Source organism: Pristiophorus japonicus, chromosome 12, assembly GCF_044704955.1.
Source record: "Pristiophorus japonicus isolate sPriJap1 chromosome 12, sPriJap1.hap1, whole genome shotgun sequence".
NCBI classification, from domain to species: Eukaryota; Metazoa; Chordata; class Chondrichthyes; family Pristiophoridae; genus Pristiophorus; species Pristiophorus japonicus.
The window spans coordinates 74,576,666-74,599,061 of NC_091988.1; the positions used below are offsets into that span (position 1 = coordinate 74,576,666).

The 22,396-nt window shown below is 44.1% G+C and overlaps 1 protein-coding gene across 3 annotated transcripts in view; it reads left to right on the top strand.

Moving 5' to 3' along the window:
• Positions 1–22,396, top strand: part of ruvbl1 (RuvB-like AAA ATPase 1) — a 77,914-nt gene that overhangs the window by 24,883 nt on the left and 30,635 nt on the right. For 2 of the 3 annotated variants that reach the window (XM_070895680.1, XM_070895679.1), the window contains exons 4-7: positions 4,153–4,304; positions 6,580–6,669; positions 9,405–9,554; positions 16,398–16,461. In XM_070895680.1, the coding sequence (XP_070751781.1) occupies positions 4,153–4,304; positions 6,580–6,669; positions 9,405–9,554; positions 16,398–16,461 (456 nt within the window). The remainder of the gene's footprint in view (positions 1–4,152; positions 4,305–6,579; positions 6,670–9,404; positions 9,555–16,397; positions 16,462–22,396) is intronic. The other variant, XM_070895681.1, reaches the window with a different exon arrangement.

Here is a 22,396-nt window from a genome sequence, read left to right on the forward strand (position 1 = left end):
TGGGTCCCGCCCTGAATTTGGATTTGTTGAGGCTCTGTCTGCCCCTTAAAATGCCAGTGGGAACGAATTTCTCTGTCCCATGAAGGAATGGTGTAAGACTGGATGCAGGTATGCCTAGTGAGATGAGGAATATCAGCCTCCAGATGCCTCACCGAGGGTCCAGGCTAGAGAAACGGTATGGAGCCCCCGCCCTCTCCCTCCTCCCCCCCGCTCCCCAAAGAGGTGTAACATTTTCTTGAATCAGCCTGTTTATGCAGGGGTCAAGGTCTGTGTATGGGTCACCCCACTCTCCATGTCAGCCAAGCGACAGGTTATTACATAGGATTACATTACATAGGATATATGGCACAGAAATGGACCACTTGGCCCAACCAGTCCATGCCAGCACTTAAGCTCCACTCGAGCCTCTTCCCTTCTTTCTTCATCTAACGGGAGTAGTAGCATACTAGTCCGGGTTATGTTCCTGGACTAGTAATCCAGAGGCAGAGATGAACGAAGCAGACACACGAGTTCAAATCCCACCACGACATATCAGGAATTTTAAAAATTCAGTTAATTAAATAAAAAGCTAGTATCAGTAATGATGACCATGGAAACTACCGAATTGTCAAAAAAAACAATCTGGTTCACTAATGTCCTTTTTTAATAAAGAAAATCTGCCTTTACCTGGTCCGGCCTATATGTGACTCAGACCCACAGCAATGTGGTTCACTCTTAACTGCCCTCTGAAATGGCCGAGTGAGCCACTCAGTGTCAAACTTTGAGAAAAACACCACACGGACTGCAGCGGTTCAAGAAGGTGGCTCACCACCATCTTCTCAAGGGCAATAAATGCTGGCTTTGCCAGCGTCGCTCACATCCTGTGAATGAATAAAGAAAAAAAAACTATCAGTGTAACCCTCTATTCCCTTCTCCCTCATATGCTTGTCTAGCCTCCCCTTAAATACATCTATACTATTCATTTCAACTACTCTGTGGCAGCAAGTTCCACATTCTCAACACTTTCTGGGTAAAGAAGTTTCTCCTGAATTCCTTATTTGATTTCTTGTTGACTATCTTATATTGATGGCTTCTAGTTATGCTCTTCCCCACAAGTGGAAACACTCTCTCTATCCACTCTTATCAAAACCTTTCATAATTTTAAAGGTCACCCCTCAGCTTTCTCTTTTCATGAGAAGAGACCCAGCTTGTTCATCCTTTCCTGATCGGTATACCCTTGCATTTCTGGTAGCATCCTTGTAAATCTCCTCTGCGCCCTCTCCAGTGCCTCGATATCCTTTTTATAATTTTGGAGACCAGAATTGTACGCAGTACTCCAAGTGTGGTCTAACCAAGGTTCGATACAAGTTTAGCATAACTTCACTACTATTTAAATCGATCCTTCTAGAAATAAACCCTAATGCCTGGTTTGCTTTTTTATGGCCTTGTTAACTTGTGCCGCTACTTTTAGTGATTTGTGTATTTGTACTCCGAGATCTCTCTGCTCCTCTACCCCACTCAGACTCGCACCCTCCAAGTAACAAGTGATCTCCCTATTCTTATGTAATACCTCACATTTACCTGTGTTGAACTTAATTTGCAAATTATATGTGAAAATTTATTAATGTCCTCCTGTAATTTATTACAGTCCTTAGTATTGACATATTTTCTCTCTTTCCCCCCGCGCCCCAAAATTTGGCATCTGCAAATTTACAAATTGTGCTTTTGATTCCAAAGTCTAAATCGTTAATATAAATTGTGAACAGCAGAACTATCCACCTTCTGCCACTGTGAATAGCTAGCTACCTTTTAACCCTGCTCTCTGTTTTCTGTCTTGAAGCTAGCTATCCATTCTGCTGCTTGTCCCCTGACTCCACATTCTCTGACCTTGTTCATCAGTCTATTATGGGGTACCTTATTGAAAACCTTTTGAAAATCTAGACAAATTACATCTGCATTACCTTTGTCTCCTCTCTGTTACCTCTTCAAAAGATTCAATGAGGTTGGTCAAGCAAGACTTTCCCTTTTGAAATCCATGCTGACCATTATTATATATTTGGTTTCTTGATCTTCCATTTTCTTCTTTTGTAGGGATTCCATTATTTTCCAAGCAACAGTGTTAAGCTGACTGGCCTATAGTTCCCTGGACATGTTCTATCTCCTTTCCTAAATATAGGTATTACATTAGCTATCCGCCAGTCCTTCGGCACTACACTTTTTTTCTAATCAATTATTAAATATGTGTAGTAATGCCTCTGCGATCTCTTGCCTAGATTCTTTTAAAATGCACGAATGTAATCCATGGTGTTTTTTCTCTTTGAATTTGATTAGTTTAGTATATCTCCCTTTTATTTTAACTGCAGTTATTTCATTACTAATCTCATAATCCAATGTCATGTCCACCTGTTCTATCTCCCTGGTAAATACTGAAGCATGTAAAACATTTTTTAATTTATTCATTCATGGATGTGGGCATCGCTGGCAAGGCCAGTATTTATTGTCCATCCCTAATTGCCCTTGCAAAGGTGGTGGTGAGCCGTCGTCTTGAACCGCTGTTCTTTGTACCGTTTTGGTGCAACTGAGTGTCTTGCTGGCCCATTTCACAGGGTGGTTAAGAGTCAGCCACATAGCTGTTGGTCTGGAGTCACATGTAGGCCAGACTGGATAAGGATGGCAGATTTCCTTCCCATTAGTGAACCAGATGTTTTTTTTTTTAACAACAGTCCGGTAGTTTCCTGGTCACCATTACTGATGCTAGCGTTTTATTCCAGATTTATTTAACTGAATTTAAATTCCCCAGCTGCCGTGGTGGGATTTGAACGAGTGTCTCCAGATCATTAATCCAAGGCTCTGGATTACTCGTCCAATAACATAACCACTATGCCACCGTTCTGCCATCTCTCTCAATTACTATGGTATTGTCCTGTCCATTCCTTAGTGGCCCTATTGCCAATCCAACCTTCCTTTTTTTTTAATTGATGTTCCTGTAAAATATTTTAGAATTTTGTATGTTTTATCTTCCTTGATAATTTAATTTTATAGTTCCTCTTTGCCTTCCTAATTTTTTTTTTTTACTTCTCTGCTAAATCTCCCTTATCATGCATTCCCCTGTTGTCTATGTACTTAATGTATCCCTCTTTCCTTGCCCCCAATTTTTCCCTTATGGCTTTATTCATCCATCCATGGTGTGTCATTTGTGGTTAGCTTGTTCTTGTTTTTTAACAGAATATATTTTTCCTGGACTTTGAACACTGTTTTAAATGTTTCCCATTGCTGTTCTACGCCATTATTTGCCAATGATTATCTGGCAGCATGGGACATTTTGGGAAGAGGATTAGCACATAAGAACATAAGAAATAGGAGCAGGAGTAGGCCATCGGACCCCTCGAGCCTGCTCCGCCATTTAATACATTCATGGCTGATCTGATCATGGAATCAGGCCCACTTCCCTGCCCGCTGGATTACTGGATAACTCTGGAATGGGAACTACGTGGCTTCCTTTTTCCCATTCTTAACCCGGGGGCAATTGTGGTGCATTTACTGTTGCTTCAACCAGGATCAGGTAACTCAACACAGGGATCAAACCTTCTGATGTGTATAGCCCAGTCCTGTACTGAGCAGTGCCTTTAACAACCGAACCTTTTCCAAGTTGTTGCTAATTGTCAATCCATTTGCCGGCCAAGTGTCAGTCTTCATTTGGAGTTACGTTTACCTTGAGTGGAATGAAATTGGTTTGATCACAGCATATTAGGAACAGATGAGCTGCTTTTAGATTGATGCCCATGGAGTGTTTGCAGAAGTGCAGATGTCGTTCAGTGAGAAACGGCCACAATGTAAACCAATCAGATTCACTAAATCTGCATCAACACCAGCGAATCCAGGTTTACATTGAGGTCATGCCAGTAGCGGAAACCCCCTTGACTCCAGTATAAAAGCAGCTCTTCAACGAAGCTTTACTGGATGTTTAGCTTGGTGATGATTGTTGTATTAGTGCCAGACAATCGCTGCTCTTCAAGCACTACCGAGGAACCTTTGAAGTGAAGACACTAATTACATGAAACCTTTGTGAAGCAAAGACATCTTGTGATTCTTTTTTTGTTTTCTCCACCCACCCATCCACCTAACATTTTTATGATTTATTGGCGGCAATGAACATTTCAAATCTTTTTTCAGGCCTAAGGATAAAAGAGACAAAGGAGGTTTATGAAGGCGAGGTCACGGAACTGACCCCTTGTGAGACGGAGAATCCCATGGGCGGTTATGGAAAGACAGTCAGCCATGTTATCATTGGGCTAAAGACAGCAAAAGGCACTAAGCAGCTGAAGGTATGGACATTCTTATGTATATGTTTGTCAGGCTAAAACAAGAGTACTGCTCTGTATTTTTGGCAAAGGGTGAAGTTTGGGAAAGAAGCCATATAAGTTTTTCCGATGTGTGTAGCTCAGCTTTTAATCTGTTACTAACCTGGGACACAATCCATAAAATAAGTTGCTGTGCGGGAAATATGTGTTACAGGCAGCGAGAGTCATATCGAGTGATGTCACTAAGCCCTTTGACAGGCTTCTGAAATCTTCACAGGGGTCCACCTGGATTTGGCGGGGGGGGGGGGGGGGCGCGGCAGTATTGTTTGACTTTTTATCTTTCCAAACTTGGGAGATGCACTTTGCGCTGTATAACTCCAGGGTGTAGTACTGGTGGATGCAGATCTGGTGACGGCAATTGGAGGCAAGGAATTAAGAGTAGAACGGCAGAAGCTCAAGGGCAATGCCACTGACTTGTAGATTCATGGGGAGCTGGATGAAGAATGCTGGTTTGTAAAAAAAAAAATACAGGAAAATGCTGTAAGCTGGAGCAATAAAAACAAATTGCATTTACTCGGTCACCATACATCAATGGCTTTTAATTGTAAGCAGACTAAATTGTACAATCTGATTGATCCCTAAACGCTGCTTATAGTTAAAAAATCCAGAATACTGTATATTCAAAAACAGCATTTGACTTCTTCTGTTACCATAAACCAATTGTCCTATTTATTAGTACTATTTTGCAATAGAGGCCGAATGAAAACATTACGAGTCCCTTGATTTTTATAAGAAGTCTGGCCCCTTACAGTACCACTTTATGTTGTCAGAAGCCATCCATTGTGGTAGTGACCAACTAAAGCATTCCTGACCAGTGTTTCCATTGATTGAGAAACCTACGTGACCAGCCACGATCTCGTGTGCAGGACACATCACCAAGGTTGATGAGATAGAAGGTGCAAAAATCAATTGGCTATCGTCGTCTGACGCCAAGCTTGGATTTTAAATGTACGTAGACTGTAAATTGCTTCGTATTGGTCAATAAGTAAGTTACAGTTTCAACTACTTCTGCCTGGGCTGCTGTGTTACCCCCGCCCCTTCCCAAATGTAGCACTGTCTGAGATTACATGGGATGTAAGACACAGAAACAGGCCATCCAGCCCAACCAGTCCGTGCTGGCGTTTATAGAAACATAGATATCTACAGCGCAGAAGGAGGCCGTTTCGGCCCATCGTGTTCGCGCCGGCCGACAAAGAGCCGCACGGCCCTCGGTCAGCAGCCCTGAAGGTTACATATAAACCTATGAACAATGGCGGAAAGGTAAAGAGCATCCTGCCAAACCAGTTCGCTCCACACAACTGCGACACCCACTGCACCGCAACATTCTACACTCTACCCCAACCAGAGCCATGTGATCCCCTGGGAGAGGCAAAAACCAGATTTAAAAACCCAGGACAATTGGGGGGAAAAAAATCTGGGGGAAATTTCTCCTCGACTCATCCAGGCGATCGAAACGAGTCCAAGAGATCACCACTCGAGCCTCCTCCAGTCTTTCATCATCTAAATCTATCTGCTTAACCCTCTATTCCCTTCTTCCCTCATATTCTTGTCTAGCCTCCCCTTAATTGCATCGATACTATTCGCTTCAACCACTCTCTGTGTAGCGAGTTCCACATTCTCACCACTCTGGGTAAAGAATTTTCTTCTGAATTCCTGATTGGATTTCTTGGTGTCTATCTTATATTGATGGCCTCTAGTTATGCTCTTCCCCACAAGTGGAAACAGAGTGGATACAGAGAGACTATCAAAACCTTTCATAATTTTAAAGACCTTTATTAGGTCACCCCTCAGCCCTCTTTTTTTTTTCCAAGAGAAAAGAGATCCAGATCAGTTAACTCAGAACAGAACATGGATTGAACGTAGGACTGTCCAGTTCTGGGTGGCTCGGGAGCACGTTGGGTGATGCTTTTGCTCACTAGGCTGTTAGTAGGGATCAATTTAAAAAATTGGTTGCTATGTCAACTGATAAACAACCGAGTTTTTGTTTTGGTCCTTAGTTTGCAGGTTGACCACAGGACTAAACTAGCTCCATTTCATGAGATGGAGTTAACACATTTAATCAGCATTTTGTCATTTTAGGTATGAGTGCAATGTCCAAGCATGTAAAATGTCCAAGATATCTCATTTGTTTTCACACCAGTCCATAAGGTTCCATGTACGGTTAGGATGACTGTTTTAGTGTGTTTTTTTTCCTGGCAAGTTTCTCTGTAATCTTAATGTAACATATTGTGTGTTTCAGCTTGACCCTAGTATCTACGAGAGCCTGCAGAAGGAGCGTGTTGAAGTCGGAGATGTGATTTACATTGAAGCAAACAGTGGTGCTGTGAAGGTAGAGTTTCTAAGTAGTTTCCAAAATGTAATCAGGGTCAAGCTGTTGACACGGGATTAAATGGGTTTTAAAAATTTTACATGTTGATCTTTGACTGCAAGATTAAACGGGCACTGTGCATCTCGTCTCTGGGCTTGTTCATTGTGAGGGGTGAGGGGTGGGGGGTGGGAGTTGGTGATGGAGCTCCACATATTTGCTTTTAGAAACATTTGTTGGGGTATTTTTTTTTAAGTTAAACTGTTGAAAATGGAGAATGTGGGGGGATGTCAAGTGCTCAGAGAAATCAGAATAAAACTTGTTGGACATTTGATGAAAGTTATGTGCAGGTTATCAGTATTTACTCTAGTTTAGTGTACGTGAGCGAGTTTGGCAAAACACTAGCAGTCCCCTTAACAATTGGAATGAAGGGCAAGAAGGCAGACTGGATTTTTGAGAACATTGCCATTCAATTCCAAGTAAAATAAATGGAAAACTTGATTTTTATTAGAGGATAGATTATAATTGCTCAACCATCGATGCTTGGGCCCCAAGCTCTGGAACTCCCTCCTTAAACCTCTCCACTTCTCTACCTCTCTTTCCTCCTTTAAGACGTTCCTTAAAACCTACTTTTTTAACCAAGCTTTTGGTCATTAGCCATAATTGCTTATGTGAAGCGCCTTGGGACGTTTTACTATGTTAAAAGTTGTTGTTTGATAGTAGAATGCCAAAAGAAAGTGCACATTGCTTGAGTAGAACCAAGTGGCCTGCAGGGGTGTGGGAAAGCAGGTACTTTACAGTTCCAAATCCGTGCAAAAACTGAAAAGTAAGCTTTCTTGATCACGTCGTTCTGTTTACATTCAAATGTAGTATTTTTAAATATAAACCCTGTGAGTATTGTTCTAACTACCATGTTGAACCTAGTCTACTTTACAGTTTAGTGTCTTTCCTAGGCTTCAAAGAACTGGATTGTATTATAATAAAAGGGGGTGGTTGGGAGAGGATAACGGAAGATTTTGGTGCACTGTAAAAATACTAGTGATAAAGTGGTCAACATAGAAACATAGAAAATAGGTGCAGGAGTAGGCCATTCGGCCCTTCTAGCCTGCACCGCCATTCAATGAGTTCATGGCTGAACATGCAACTTCAGTACCCCATTCCTGCTTTCTCGCCATACCCCTTGATCCCCCTAGTAGTAAGGACTTCATCTAACTTCTTTTTGAATATATTTAGTGAATTGGCCTCAACAACTTTCTGTGGTAGAGAATTCCACAGGTTCACCACTCTCTGGGTGAAGAAGTTCCTCCTCATCTCGGTTCTAAATGGCTTACCCCTTATCCTTAGCCTGTGTCCCCTGGTTCTGGACTTCCCCAACATTGGGAATATTCTTCCTGCATCTAACCTGTCTAACCCCGTCAGAATTTTAAACGTTTCTATAAGGTCCCCTCTCATTCTTCTGAACTCCAGTGAATACAAGCCCAGTTGATCCAGTCTTTCTTGATAGGTCAGTCCCGCCATCCCGGGAATCAGTCTGGTGAACCTTCGCTGCACTCCCTCAATAGCAAGAATGTCCTTCCTCAGGTTAGGAGACCAAAACTGTACACAATACTCCAGGTGTGGCCTCACCAAGGCCCTGTACAACTGTAGCAACACCTCCCTGCCCCTGTACTCAAATCCCCTCGCTATGAAGGCCAACATGCCATTTGCTTTCTTAACCGCCTGCTGTACCTGCATGCCAACCTTCAATGACTGATGTACCATGACACCCAGGTCTCTTTGCACCTCCCCTTTTCCTAATCTGTCACCATTCAGATAATAGTCTGTCTCTCTGTTTTTACCACCAAAGTGGATAACCTCACATTTATCCACATTATACTTCATCTGCCATGCACTCCCCTGATAAAGGAATGAGTAACCCAAAGTCTCAGGTTCAATCTCTGGTCAATGCTGATCTCAGGAAGGGAGCATTAGAGGTACTAAATTAGCATTAATACCCCTGGGGGAGAGAGACAGAGAAATCAGCCTGGATCCTTCCCCTTGCTTACTATATGTGCGCATGTTTGGACATCAGCTGAAGAGCAGACTGGGCTTAGCTGTGATGCTCAGCACAGTCGAATAGTCTGCCAATGTGCACTGTCTGGATTAGTATGTGAAGAATGCTCACAGGATGCTGTCTGGCACTTGTGGAGCCCATACTCTAGCAGGGATCAGTGCCTTTAGGAGAGAGGAGGATGGGAGACAATAGTCAAAAAGAAATGTAATAACCTGGTTTGTTGCCTGCTCTTTATTTCCAACTTTATTTTTAATCTATACATTACTCAGTCAGTAGACTCTGTACCTCAAGGACACAAGGGCTTTAAATGATTTAAGAAAAATTGCTACACACTTTATCAGAACAAGTTATCGCGTGCTGGGGCATCCAGCTACAAAGTGACCTCAACATGTTCAATGAACTGTAGTTAATGTTATCTGTTGCATCAGGTCCTTAGTAAGAATAGCAAGTTTAGAGGTAGTATTATCTAAGGAGAAGAAAAAGGCCGACTTGCTGGGAAGCTAAGTGGTTTTGGCAAGGATAGAGTTGGGCAGGTGGGCTGGCTTCGCTTGCCAAGAATGAGAGGGACAGTTGCGATGTGTCGACAAAAGCCTGTCAGTGCTGTAATTGTGTGCCAGTGGGCCTCCCCCTGCTCCGCTGCCTTCCTTTCAGCCTGAAGTCTGGCAGGTAAGCTGACAGCGCACCTGTTTTATTCTCCCCGCTTCAGAGGCAGGGCAGGTGTGATACGTACGCCACGGAATTTGACCTTGAAGCTGAAGAGTACGTTCCCCTGCCAAAGGGCGACGTGCACAAGAAGAAAGAGATCATACAGGACGTGACACTGCACGATCTAGATGTGGCGAATGCACGGCCGCAGGTAATGAACACAACATTACTCGGATTCACTCTCCGCCTCGGTTGCTCAACACAAAAGAAACTAGCGCAAAAAAAAATCATGAAATCTGAAAATGCGTAAATGCAGTATAATTCAGACGTTTCTGTTAATAAATGCTTGTGCTTCTATCTCTGTTCTCTTATTACATCAAAACACCACAATAATGCTTTCACACAATGAATTTATTTTGTATTGGACTGGTTTGTTATGTTGACAAATGCAGCAGCCATTCTGCAGTAGCAAGGTCCCTTGATCCCGCTAATAAGATGCATGGTCGGTTGATCTGTTTTTGATAGTGTTGGTTGAGAGAGAACTGTTGGCCAGCATACCGAGGCACCCGCTGATGCTCTCCATGCGAGATCAGTGTTCACCTGAATAGGCAGACAGGACCCGAGTTTAACAGCCTACATGAAGGACAGCACCTCCGGCAAGGTAACATTCCCATCAGTACAGCACCACAGTGCCAGCTCAGAATATGTGCTCACATCGAGGCGTTGACTCCACAACCTTTTAATCTAGGGAAGGAATGAGCCATGCTGACGCTCTCTAGGTCTACACTGGCCCTCAGTACAATATACTTGTTATTTGAAATTTGCTAATTTAGTATGATTTGAGTTGTAGAATTTTTGTCATGTTCTCGTTGCCACTTTGGATGCTTGTTGTTCTAACTTCAAATTTAGTGCGCGTTACACCATTTTTAAAAATGACAACAGCTCTTACATTTTTTCTAATCGCCCAGATCGTCATGGTAACGTATTCACTGTGTTGCTATCATCCAAAACACTGCCGCCCGTGCTAACTCTCACCAAGTCCCACTCCTCTATCTCCCCTGTCCTTGCTGACCTACATTGGCTCCCAGTTTAGCAACGCCTCAATTAAAAAATTCTCATCCTTGTTTTCAAATCCCTCCATGGCCTGGTCCTTCCTTACGTCTGTAATATCCTCCAGCCCTATAATTTAAAAAAAATTCATTTACGGGATATGGGCATCGCTGGCAAGGCCAGCATTTATTGACCATCCTTAATTGCCCTTGAGAAGGTGGTGGTGAGTCGCCTGCTTGTACCACTGCAGTTCTATACTTCTTTGTTGCGGTTTGGTACAATTGAGTGGCTTGCTAGGCCATTTCAGAGGGCAGTTAAGAGTCAACCACACTGCTGTGGATCTAGACTTACATGTAGGCCAGGCTGGGTAAAGACAGCAGATTTCCTTCCCCAAAGAACCAGATGGGTTTTTATGACAATCTGGTAGCTTCATGGTAACCATTACTTGATACTAGCTTTATATTCCAGTTTTATTTAATTAACTGAATTTAAATTCCTCAGCTGTCGTGGTGGAATTCGTTCATGTCTCTGGATTACTAATCTAGTAACATAACCACTATGCTACCGTAAGCCTTTAATCCCCCTAGACCCCCTGCGCTCTGCCTATTCTGGCCTTTTGAACATCCCTGATTTTAAATGCTCCACTTTTGGGTCCCATGCATTCAGCTGCACAGGTCTTAAGCTCTCGAATTTCCTCCCGAAACCTCTCCGCCTTTCTACCTCTCTTTCCTCCTTTAAGATGCTCCTTAAAACCTATCTTTTCGACCAGGCTTTTAGTCATCTGCCCTAATGTCTCCATATGTGGCTCGGTGACAAATTTAGTATTTTTTTGATAACGCCTTTAAATGTTTCATTACGTTAAAGGAGCTGTATAAATATAAGTTGTTGTCAGGTCTGAAATGTTCACATTTATTTTAGGGAAATTAATTGGGATGAAACCTTTCATGAAAATTGTTAGGGTTTGTTTGTTTTTTTTAAACTGGACAAATATTTAGTGAAGAGACTGAAAATTTTTGATGAAGCAGAAATCCCAGTACCAGTCCCAAAAATATGTTGGGCCTCCATAAGCACTGTGCTACTTCTGCAGTCTCACGTGTGGCTCTTGAAGTGTCAGCTTGGCTCATTTGCCCCGGATCAGAAGGGTTCGAGCCCTACACCAGGGCTTGAGTGCATAATCCGGGATGGCACTCCATTTCATCAACAACATCAACTTATATTTATATAAGCGGCTTTAACGTAGTGAAACGTCCCAAGGTGTTTCTCAGGAGTATTATGCGATTAAAAATTTGACACCGAGCCACATAAGGTGACCAAAAGCTTGGTCAGAGAGGTATGTTTTAAGGAGGAAAGAGAGGTTTAGGCCATGAGTTCCAGAGCTTGGGACCGAGGCAACAGAAGGCACGGCCAGCAATGGTTGAGATATTATAATCAGGAATCCTCAGACGGGTAGAATTAGAGGAGCATAGATATCTCGGGGGGGGGGGGGGGCGGGGGGGGAAGGGAAGGGGGAAGGGCATGGAGGAGATAAGGAGGGGCAAGACCATGGAAGGATTTGTAAATGAGGATAAGAATTTTGAAATCCTGGTGTAGCTTAATCGGAAGCCAGTGTAGGTCAGCCAGCACAGGGGTGATGGGTGAATGGGACTTGGTACGAGTTAGGGCATAGGCAGCCGAGTTTTGGATCACCTCTAGTCTACGTAGGATAGAATGTGGGAGGCCAGCCAGGAGTGTGTTGGAATAGTCATAAGGGAGTGGTGCATTGGCTGAGGTGCTGCCCTTTGGATAAACCATTTCACTTGCCTGTTCAGGTAGACATTGAAGACCCCATAGTACTGTTTGAAGAACAGAAAAAACTTCTCCCACTGTCCTGGCCAACGTTCCCCTCTCAATCAATTACCAAAGTAGAACGGTTGAAGTGGTCATTCATTTCATTGAAAGTTTGTAGGGTCTTGCTGCTGCAGGACAGCTGTGTCATTTGCTCATGTTCCAAAATTAATTCACAATATAAAGCGAGGTGTGTCCAAGCTTTTGGCCTTTCTCGTGTATAAAATGGAGCCTTTGGTGGCCACATAAAGTTTAAATCCATGTTCTCATTAATCAACATATATTGCAACTTGCTGATATGAACTGATCGTGCTGATCGGATTTAGAATTTATTTACCAATGGTGTTAAAAAAAAACGGCCCTTTCCAAACCTCCAGACTCATAGAATTCCAACAGAACAAGTGTTGAGAACAGCCAGCCGAACTCCTGCATACCTAATCAATGTCTTATACAAATTCATCACTTGGCGTTTATTTAATGCCTATTATATAAAAGAAACAGCAGAATGCTGTTTGCCCTTTTATGGCCTTTTTCGAGTTACACACCCATCTTTAAATGTTTATGCATTTGTACTCCCTCGATGTGTTGTGTATTTATCTTCCCTCCTAGAGGTACTGACTCTTGTGCAGGTACATTTCCACCGATGCTGGCAGCCTCCAGTTCCTCATCCATTCAACAGGTTCTTCACAAGTGAGCTCCAACCCAGGGGAGTGCATCACTTGGGCTCGATCATTTCCTTGCCTGCCTTCTATACACAGTCACCTTTTAGCAGAGGTTACTGGGCAGTGATCAACTGCAGAAATCATTATTGATAAATTTTTCCTTTGTCTCTCTCTTCTTTCCCCAATTTCATGGCCCCATGATTACAGGCCAAGTTTACTGTCCCAACTGTGGGCCATGGCTGAGATCACCTAACCATGCAGCAGATGAGATCCATCTCCCGACCACCACCGCCCCCCCACCCCTCCTCCACTGATCGGCTCACATTGTTTAGTTGTGGTGGAGCGACGAACAAAAAGTTGCTTTACTCAGTTTTCAGATGAGCGGCACCCTGAGAAATCATCAGCAACCCTTGAAGCTGCTGATGTATGTTCAGATAGCCTTTCCTGATCAAGTTTCCATATCCTGGAATGCATTGTAAGAGCCTGCATTGTGCTGTGAGTAAGGCGTTCAGCTGACGTCCAGTTTTCACAAAACCAAGGCATTCTCTTGCTTACCATGTTCCTGTTTTCTCTGGCACTTTTTCCCCCCTATTTTGTCCTGAAGACACTGACTATTGGGGTTTGGTTCCTTCAGTGCTGAAGGTTCTGCAGTACCTCAACCAAGTGACCGTTCCTCATGGCAGAGCTGTGGAATATTCAAGTCACTGGACAGCAAATCCAGAATGAAAGCCGAGGAAAATCAGTTAACTCCGCATAGACCAACAATGGAACCTGGGGCTTTCTCGTCTGTCCACCTCAATTCTACACTGGGCAATGCCTTAACCCATTGGGAGAGGCCTGCGGTTTGTATAAAGCCCTTGAGGGAAATTGTAGAAAGATGTTGCATTAAAAACTTTAAATATTGGAAATGCACCACAAGCTCACCAATATCTGAAAGAAAAAAGACAAGATAGCTTTGGGTGGGAGTCCTTTGATGATGGGCCCCACCTGAAAGGTTGGCCTTGAAATGACACTGAGGATTAGCATGTGAACGCTTAATTCTTACTGGTCTGCTATTTGAACAGAGATGTTAACCCCTTCAAAATAAACAAGTTAATAATTGTATTTATATAGCACTTTTAACATTCCAAGGCATTTCACACCAGGCTAAAGAATAAGATATTAGGAGGGTTGACTTGGAAGCTTGGTCAGAGATAGGTTTTAAGGAGTGTCTTAAAGGAGAAGTGAGAGGTTTACAGGCGGGGTTCCAGAGCTTGGTGTATTGACAGCTGAAGGCACGGCTGTGAATTGTGTGTGAAGGAAGTGGGGTATGAACAAGAAGCAAGAGATGGAAGAACGCAGAGTTCTTGGAATGTTGTAGGGCTGGAGGAGGTTTAGAGATGGGGGAAGAGCGAGGGCATAAAGGGATCTGAACAAAGAATTTTAAATTTGAGTCATTGGGAGAACCAATGCAGGTAAGCACCGGGGTGAATGGAACTGATGCGGTTAGGGTATGGGCACCCGATTTTGACTCAGCTGAAGTTTGTGGAGGAATGGAGGCCAGCTAGGAGAGCATTGGAACAGTGGAGCCAGGCGGTGACAAAGGCAACAATGAATGTTTTGGCAGCAGATGGGTTGAGGCAGGAGGCGGGCGATGTTACAGATGTGGAAGGGGGCAATCTTTGCGATGGAGAGGAAATGGCTTCGGCACCGCTCAGGGTCAAATAGGTTGCGAGCTGTCGTCTTCAACCAGAGGAAGGGAAGTCAGTGGTGAGGGTACAGGGTTTGTTGCTGGGCTGGCTGAGGTCATCCCAGTATTTAGATGTTGGTTCATCCAGGACTCTCTCTGACAAGCAGACTGAGGTAGTGGAGGGGTGAAGAGCGATGGTGGAGAGGTAGAGCTGGGTGTTGCCAGCATCTGTGTGGAACTTGGCGCCATGATGTCGCCAAAGGGCACCATGTAGATTAAGAAGAGGAGGGCGTCAATAATAATCCTTGGGGGGACTCCAGTGATAATGGTGTGGGGGCAGGAAGATAAGCCCTTGCTAGAAATGCTTTTGGCTATAACTGAATAGGTAACCGTGGAATCAAGCAAGGGCCGTCTCAGTCAGCTGGATGGCGGAGGAGAGGTGTTGGAGGAGGGTGATGTGGTTGGCCATGTCAAATGCTGCAGAGAGAACGAGAAGGGATAGAGGATGTGATTTGTGACTTTGGTTAGGGCAGTTCAGTGCTGTGGCAGTGGTAGAAACCTCATTGGAGTGATTCTAACCTGGAGCTGCAGGAAAGATGGGCAAGGATTTGGGAATTGACAACATGTTCAAGGACTTTGAAGAGGAAAGGGAGGTTTGGGAATGGGATGGTAGTTTACAAGGACCGATGGGTGAAGGGTGGATTTTTTGAGCAGGGGAATGATGGCAGTTTTGAACGGTATGGGGAGAGTAGCTGAGGGGTGGGATTGATTTACAATGTCCGCTAGCATGGGGGCCAGGAAAGGAAATTGAGTGATCAGTTTAGTGGGAAGGGGTGAAGAGAGCAGGAGGTGGGTCTCTGAGCTCCGAGAGGGCACGAGGGGGCATAAGAGAGAAGGTAGAGAAAGACGCACGTTCAAGGCTCGGGCATCAGAAAACTTTGGGGGAAGTTTGGATTGGTGAAGAAGGAATGATGTAGCAGAGGTATCTATTTGGAAGTATATCACCGTTCCTTCATTGTCGCTGGATCAAAATCCTGGAACTCCCTCCCTCACAGCACTGTGCGAGAACCTTCACCACACAGACTACAGTGGTTCAAGAAGGCAGCTCACCACCATCTTCTCAAGCAATTGGGGATAGACAATAAATGCTGGCCTTGCCAGCGACGCCCACATCCCAGGAACTAATGTTTTAAAAAGGTAGCTGATCGGATGGTCTCATTCCTGGTGACAAAAGTCCATGAGTTCCTCACATTTGTTGTTGGAGGTGAAGGTGGGGAGCATGGGAGAGCGCATTAATGAGGTTAATAGTGGAGAGAAGAACCCAGTGATCAACTTCACGGTCCAGCATGATCCTGGAGCAGTGAGTGGTTTTAACAGAGCTAGGCCTGATGATGTTTAATGTGTTCCAGCTAGATTTGGCGATGGATGTCGACTAAACCTTGCTAGATCGAAACCTTGAACTTGAGGGAGCAAAGATGGGAACCGTACCAGGGGGAATGACCCGAGTGGGAGAGAGTAAGGATTTTACTGGAGACGAGGGCATCAAAGCTGGAGCTAAGGCAGTGATTGAACACATTGACATTGTGGCAAATAGAGGGCCAAAGATGAGACAATTGGGAGTTTGAAACAGCCATTGTAAGTAAATTGGGAAGAAATGTTTCCAGGGTAGATGCAGAAGGGATGGGGGTAGGGCGAAGTGAGTAAGGGATGCAAGGAAGTGATGAGTTTATATGGAGGGAGAGGTTTATGGGAGGGCCAAATGTATTGCAGATGCAGGCCCAGACTTGGGTGCGACAGTGGGTTCTACTTGGGCTGAATTGACTTTCATTCTTGACTTTTGTTGATCCAGGGAGGTCAGGACATCCTATCCATGATGGGCCAGCTAATGAAACCGAAGAAGACCGAAATCACAGGTGCGTCTCACAGCAAAAGCTGAACACTGCACTAAGCTCGGGAATGCAGTTCTCTTGAGGATCCAGGCACTTGCTCCCTGTGACCCTTTGATTACACAGTGTCCTTTTACAGCTTTCAGATTATGGGCAGGCAATCCATCATATGACATCCAGGACATCCCGATAAAAGCTTTTATTTACATTTAAGGGGAATGTGGAAAACCTATTAAATCTAAAGTCCTTCATCCCCCGCCCCCCCCCCCCCCCCCCCAAACAATAATCTAGTATGTGTTTTAATGCCGCAAAGCTAGATTGTCTCCAGATTTCTTGTTGAATTGTAGTTGTGCGTATCCTTTATTAATGTACTATTGCAGAAATGCAGCCCTGTAAGGAAGTAGCAAAATTTAAAGAAATTCTGTGTTTGACTGGGTCAAGTGATTGTGAAATGATTCATACTTTAATACGTGGTCAGAGAATTGAGAGCACACCTCTACAAATGTGTATTTATTTTAAACATTAGAAATAAGTACTAATTGCTGTGTTCGTCAGGACCAACCGAGGCTATTAGGCCATAGAAGCTCGTCACTGAACATTTTGAATGCATCTAAAGTTTTTGACTTTATTAGCTTCCTGAGTAGATTATTCCAAATCTTTAACTCTCTGAGTAAAGAACATATTAATATATCAGTTTTAAACGTACTTTACGCTAATTTAAATTGGGTCCCACTGGTCTGACTTACTTTGAAGTAATATTAGAATCAGGGAAGTTACAGCACAGAAGGAAATCACTCAGCCCATTGCTGGTGGTGTTAGCACTTCAACTGAAGCAACCTACTCTAATCCCTTTTCCCTATATCCTTTTATTCTCTTCCTTTTCAAATATTTATCTAATTCCCTTTTAGAGATGTTATAGTCACTGCTTCAGTAACCACTTGTAAAATATTCCATGTTCTGACAGCCCTGTGGGGGGAGGGGGGTTCTTCTCACTTTCCCCTTAACCTCCACATTCCCCTCTAAGTCACACACCATCCTGACTTGGAAATATATCGCAGTTTCTTCACCGTTGATGGGTCAAAATCCTGGAACGGCCTCTGTAAGAGCACACTGGGATGTGAGTACCTTCACCACACAGACTACAGTGGTTATTGAAGGAAGCTCACTTTCTCGGGCAATTATGGATAAACGGTAAATTGCCAACATCCGATGAACGGATTAAAAAAAAATTGAACATAGTTGTCCAGATTTTGTTCTGACTAATGCATTCTATGCATATTAAAACTTCATTATAAGCTCCGTAGACTTGTACACCACTATTCTGGTATTTATCCGAGGTTCCATTTTCTTTTTTAATTTGCGTCTGCATATTGTCTCAACATTGAAAGTGACAGATCTACTGTTACTCCCAGATGCCTTTCCAGGTTTCTCTTTGCCAGTTCTGTTCTCTTCATTGTGTGCAGTGTTAATTTTATTGCCCAATATATCAAAAATTTACATTTGTCAGTGTTAAGAACATAAGAATTAGGAGAGGAGAAGGTCATACAGCCCCTCGAGCCATTCAATAAGACCATGGTTGATCTTCGATCTCGGCTCCACTTCCCTGCCCGATCTCCATATCGTTTGATTCCCCTCAAGTCCAAAAATCTATCTATCTCAGCCTTGACTATACTCAATGACTGAGCATCCACAGCCCTCTGAGTGAAGAAATTTGTCCTCATCTCGGTCTTAAATGGCCAACCCCTTATCCTGAGAATATGGTCTTTACTTCTAGACTCTCCAGCCAGGGGAAACAGGTTGGCATCTACCCTGTCAATCCCCCTCGGGATCTTGTATGTTTCAATGAGATCACCTTTCATTCTTCTAAACTCCAGAGAATATAGGCTCAATCTCTCCTCAGAGGACAACCCTCATCCCAGAAATCAATTTAGTGAACCTTCATTGCACCGCCTCTAAGGCAAGTATATCCTTCCTCTGATAAGGAGACCAAAACTGAGCACAGTACCATAGGTGTGGTCTCACCAGAACCATGTAGCAAGACTTCCTTACTCTTGTCTTCCAACCCCCTATTAAACTTCATTTGACTGCCCAACTACATAACTCATCAAAACTTTTTGCAAATCATTAATTCATCCTCCAGCCGGATAGCTCGCCCTTCAAATGTAACCAGCCCAAGTTTAGTTTCTGCCTCAATGTCCAAGAGCTGAGCTCTGCACCAAACACAATCATGAGGAGCACTTGTTTTTTTCAAACCACTTCCTTATCCAGTTGCATGTTCTGCCCTGGAATGTCATGTTTTTAAAAAATTTTATAAGAACTCTTATCTTGCCACAGGCTTTCTGAATGTCCAAATGAAGAATACTCTGGGGAGTTCTCATCTCCTGGGGAGTTTTAAGCCTGGCATGTTGCAACATTTTGAGGGTTTTATTTTCTGTCGAGGCATCATCTCCCACACAACAGACTGCCTACTCCAGAGGGGGGATGGGTATCCTGCTGCATTGTTACTTTGAATTGACTGCAAGCTCAACTGAGAGTTGGCCCTCTATGATTTTTTTCCCCCCTCTTTCTCCAGTCCTATGTGGTATCACCAAGATTTGAAGCTGCGTGTATATGGGATCATGAGCTGGAACTCCAATCCTTACACTCCGTGGTACACCTTTTTCACTTCAGCATTTAGAAACATAGAAACATAGAAAATAGGTGCAGGAGTAGGCCATTCGAGCCTGCACCACCATTCAATATGATCATGGCTGATCATTCACCTCAGTACTCCTTTCTGGCTTTCTCTCCATACCCCTTGATCCCTTTAGCTGTAAGGGCCACATCTAACTCCCTCTTGAATATATCCAATGAACTGGCATCAACGACTCTGCGGCAGGGAATTCCACAGGTTAACAACTCTGAGTGAAGAAGTTTCTCCTCATCTCAGTCCTAAATGGCCTACCCCTTATCCTAAGACTGTGTCCCCTGGTTCTGGACTTCCCCAACATCGGGAACATTCTTCCCGCATCTAACCTGTCCCATCCCGTCAGAATCTTGCACGTTTCTATGAGATCCCCTCTCATCCTGCTAAACTCCAGTGTATAAAGGCCCAGTTGATCCAGTCTCTCCTCCGATGTCAGTCCAGCCATCCCTGGAATCAGTCTGGTGAACCTTCGCTGCACTCCCTCAATAGCAAGAACGTTCTTCCTCAGATTATGAGATCAAAACTGAACACAATATTCCAGGTGAGGCCTCACTAAGGCCCTGTACAACTGCAGTAAGACTTCCCTGCTCCTATACTCAAATCCCCTAGCTATGAAGGCCATGTGATCTATAAATGTTTGCCATTTGCCTTCTTCACCGCCTGCTGTACCTGCATGCCAACTTTCAATGAATGATGAACCATGACACTCAGGTCTCGTTGCACCTCCCCTTTTCCTAATCTGCCGCCATTCAGATAATATTCTGCCTTCGTGTTTTTGCCACCAAAGTGGATAATCTCACATTTATCCACATTATACTGTATCTGCCATGCATTTGCCCACTCGCCTAACCTGTCCAAATCACCCTGCAGCCTCTTAGCATCCTCCTCACAGCTCACACCGCCACCCAGTTTAGTGTCATCTGCAAACTTGGAGAAATTACCCTCAATTCCTTCATCCAAATCAATAATGTATATTGTGGAGAGCTGGGGTCCCAGCACTGAGCCCTGCGGTACTCCACTAGTTACTGCCTCCAATTCCGAAAAGGACCCGTTTATCCCGACTCTCTGCTTCCTGCCTGCCAATCAATTCTCTCCACGCCAGTACGTTACCCCCAATACCATGTGCCTTGATCTTGTACACCAATCTCTTATATGGTACCTTGTCAAAGGCCTTTTGAAAGTCCAAATACACCACATCCACTAGTTCTCCCTTGTCCACTCTACTAGTTACATCCTCAAAAAATTCAAGAAGATTGGTCAAGCATAATTTCCTTTTCATAAGTACATGCTGACTTGGACTGATCCTGTCACCGCTTTCCAAATGCGCTGCTATTTCATCCTTAACAATAGATTCCAACATTTTCCCCACTACTGATGTCAGGCTAACCAGCCTATAATTACCCGTTTTCTCTCTCCCTCCTTTTTTTAAAAAGTGGTGTTACATTAGCTACCCTCCAGTCCATAGGAACTGATCCAGAGTCGATAGACTGTTGGAAAATGATTACCAATGCATCCACTATTTCTACGGCCACCTCCTTAAGTACTCTGGGATGCAGACTATCAGGCCCTGGGGATTTATCGGCCTTCAATCCTATCAATTTCCCCAACACAATTTCCCGCCTAATAAGGATATCCTTCAGTTCTTCCTTCTCACGAGACCCTCAGTCCCCTAGTACATCCGGAAGGTCATTTGTGTCTTCCTTCGTGAAGACAGAACCAAAGTATTTGTTCAGTTGGTCTGCCATTTCTTTGTTCCCCATTATTAATTCACCTGAGTCCGACTGCAGGGGACCTACGTTTGTTTTCACCAATCTTTTTCTCTTCACATATCTATAGAAGCTTTTGCAGTCAGTTTTTATGTTCCTGGCAAGCTTCCTCTCGTACTCTATTTTCCCCCTCCTAATTAAACCCTTTGCCTTCCTCTGCTGAATTCTAAATTTCTCCCAGTTCTCAGGTTTGCTACTTTTTCTGGCCAATTTATATGCCTCTTCCTTGGATCTAACACTATCCTTAATTTCCCTTGTTAGCCACGGTTGAGCCACCTTCCCTGTTTTATTTTTACTCCAGACAGGGATGTACAACTGTTGAAGTTCATCCATGTGATCTATAAATGTTTGCCATTGCCTATCCACCATCAACCCTTTAAGTATCATTTGCCAGTCTATTCTAGCCAATTCATGCCTCATGCCATCGAAGTTAGCTTTCCTTAAGTTCAGGACCCTAGTTTCTGAATTAACTGTGTCACTCTCCATCTTAATAAAGAATTCTACCATATTATGGTCACTCTTCCCCAAGGGGCCTCGCACAACAAGATCGCTAATTAGTCCCTTCACATTACACATCACCCAGTCTAGGATGGCCAGCTCTCTAGTCGGTTCCTCCACATATTTCTATTCCCCTCCCCAGTTTTACAGTTTTCGTCCTTCTCCTGAAGACATTTGGGTTAAATTCCGAGGCTGCAGACTGTCCTCTGTTATCTTGCCACGTGGCCTTTCTTGATGCGTTAGCCTCATTGGCAAACTTTTCGAACATAGAGGGCATCACAGCCAAGCCCATTTCTGCCGTAACTAATCTCTCCACCCAAGCACTTTATTGGCAGCGGTTGCTGGATGGGGATCTGAAAGCAATGTTTTTCTTGTCCTCTTAGTATCCCAAAGGCATAGAGATGATTGTTGTGCTTTAGCCGATTGAACATGCAGATCTTCTAATCTATGTAGCCTAGTCATCATCATCATATGCGTTCCATCGAACGAGGATGACTTGCTTCCACATGAGTTCACAGATGTTTCAATGAAGAACCCGATATTGCAATCCTGAACTCCAATTGAAGGGGTGGAAGATGCTTGTGCGTGGATTTGTTTTAACGTGTGGTGACCGTTGCACATCAGCCACCACACGGGCTTGACCGAGCTAGGCCTTTATCCAGTGGCAAGGGTTAACCAGGACGACTGGAGACCTACTCTGCTGCACGGACCTAGTGTGCACACATTGCATTGTGGGCTGGCCCGTGCTGTCCCTGGGCCCTCAGCTCTTCTGGGCCCCGTACCCTCATTTGCCGCACCCCAGCCACATTCTCTCACCGCTCCTCCGCCATGATCTCTCAGCACTCCTCCGCCACAAAACACTCGCTGCACCTTTGCCATAATCTCCTACCGTACCAAACATTCGGCAGACCTCCGCCATGATCACCCACCGAATCTCAGCCGCGATCCCTCGACGCTCCTCCGCCTTGATCTCCCGACCTGGAACCTAGTCCCACACTGCACAGTATGTTTC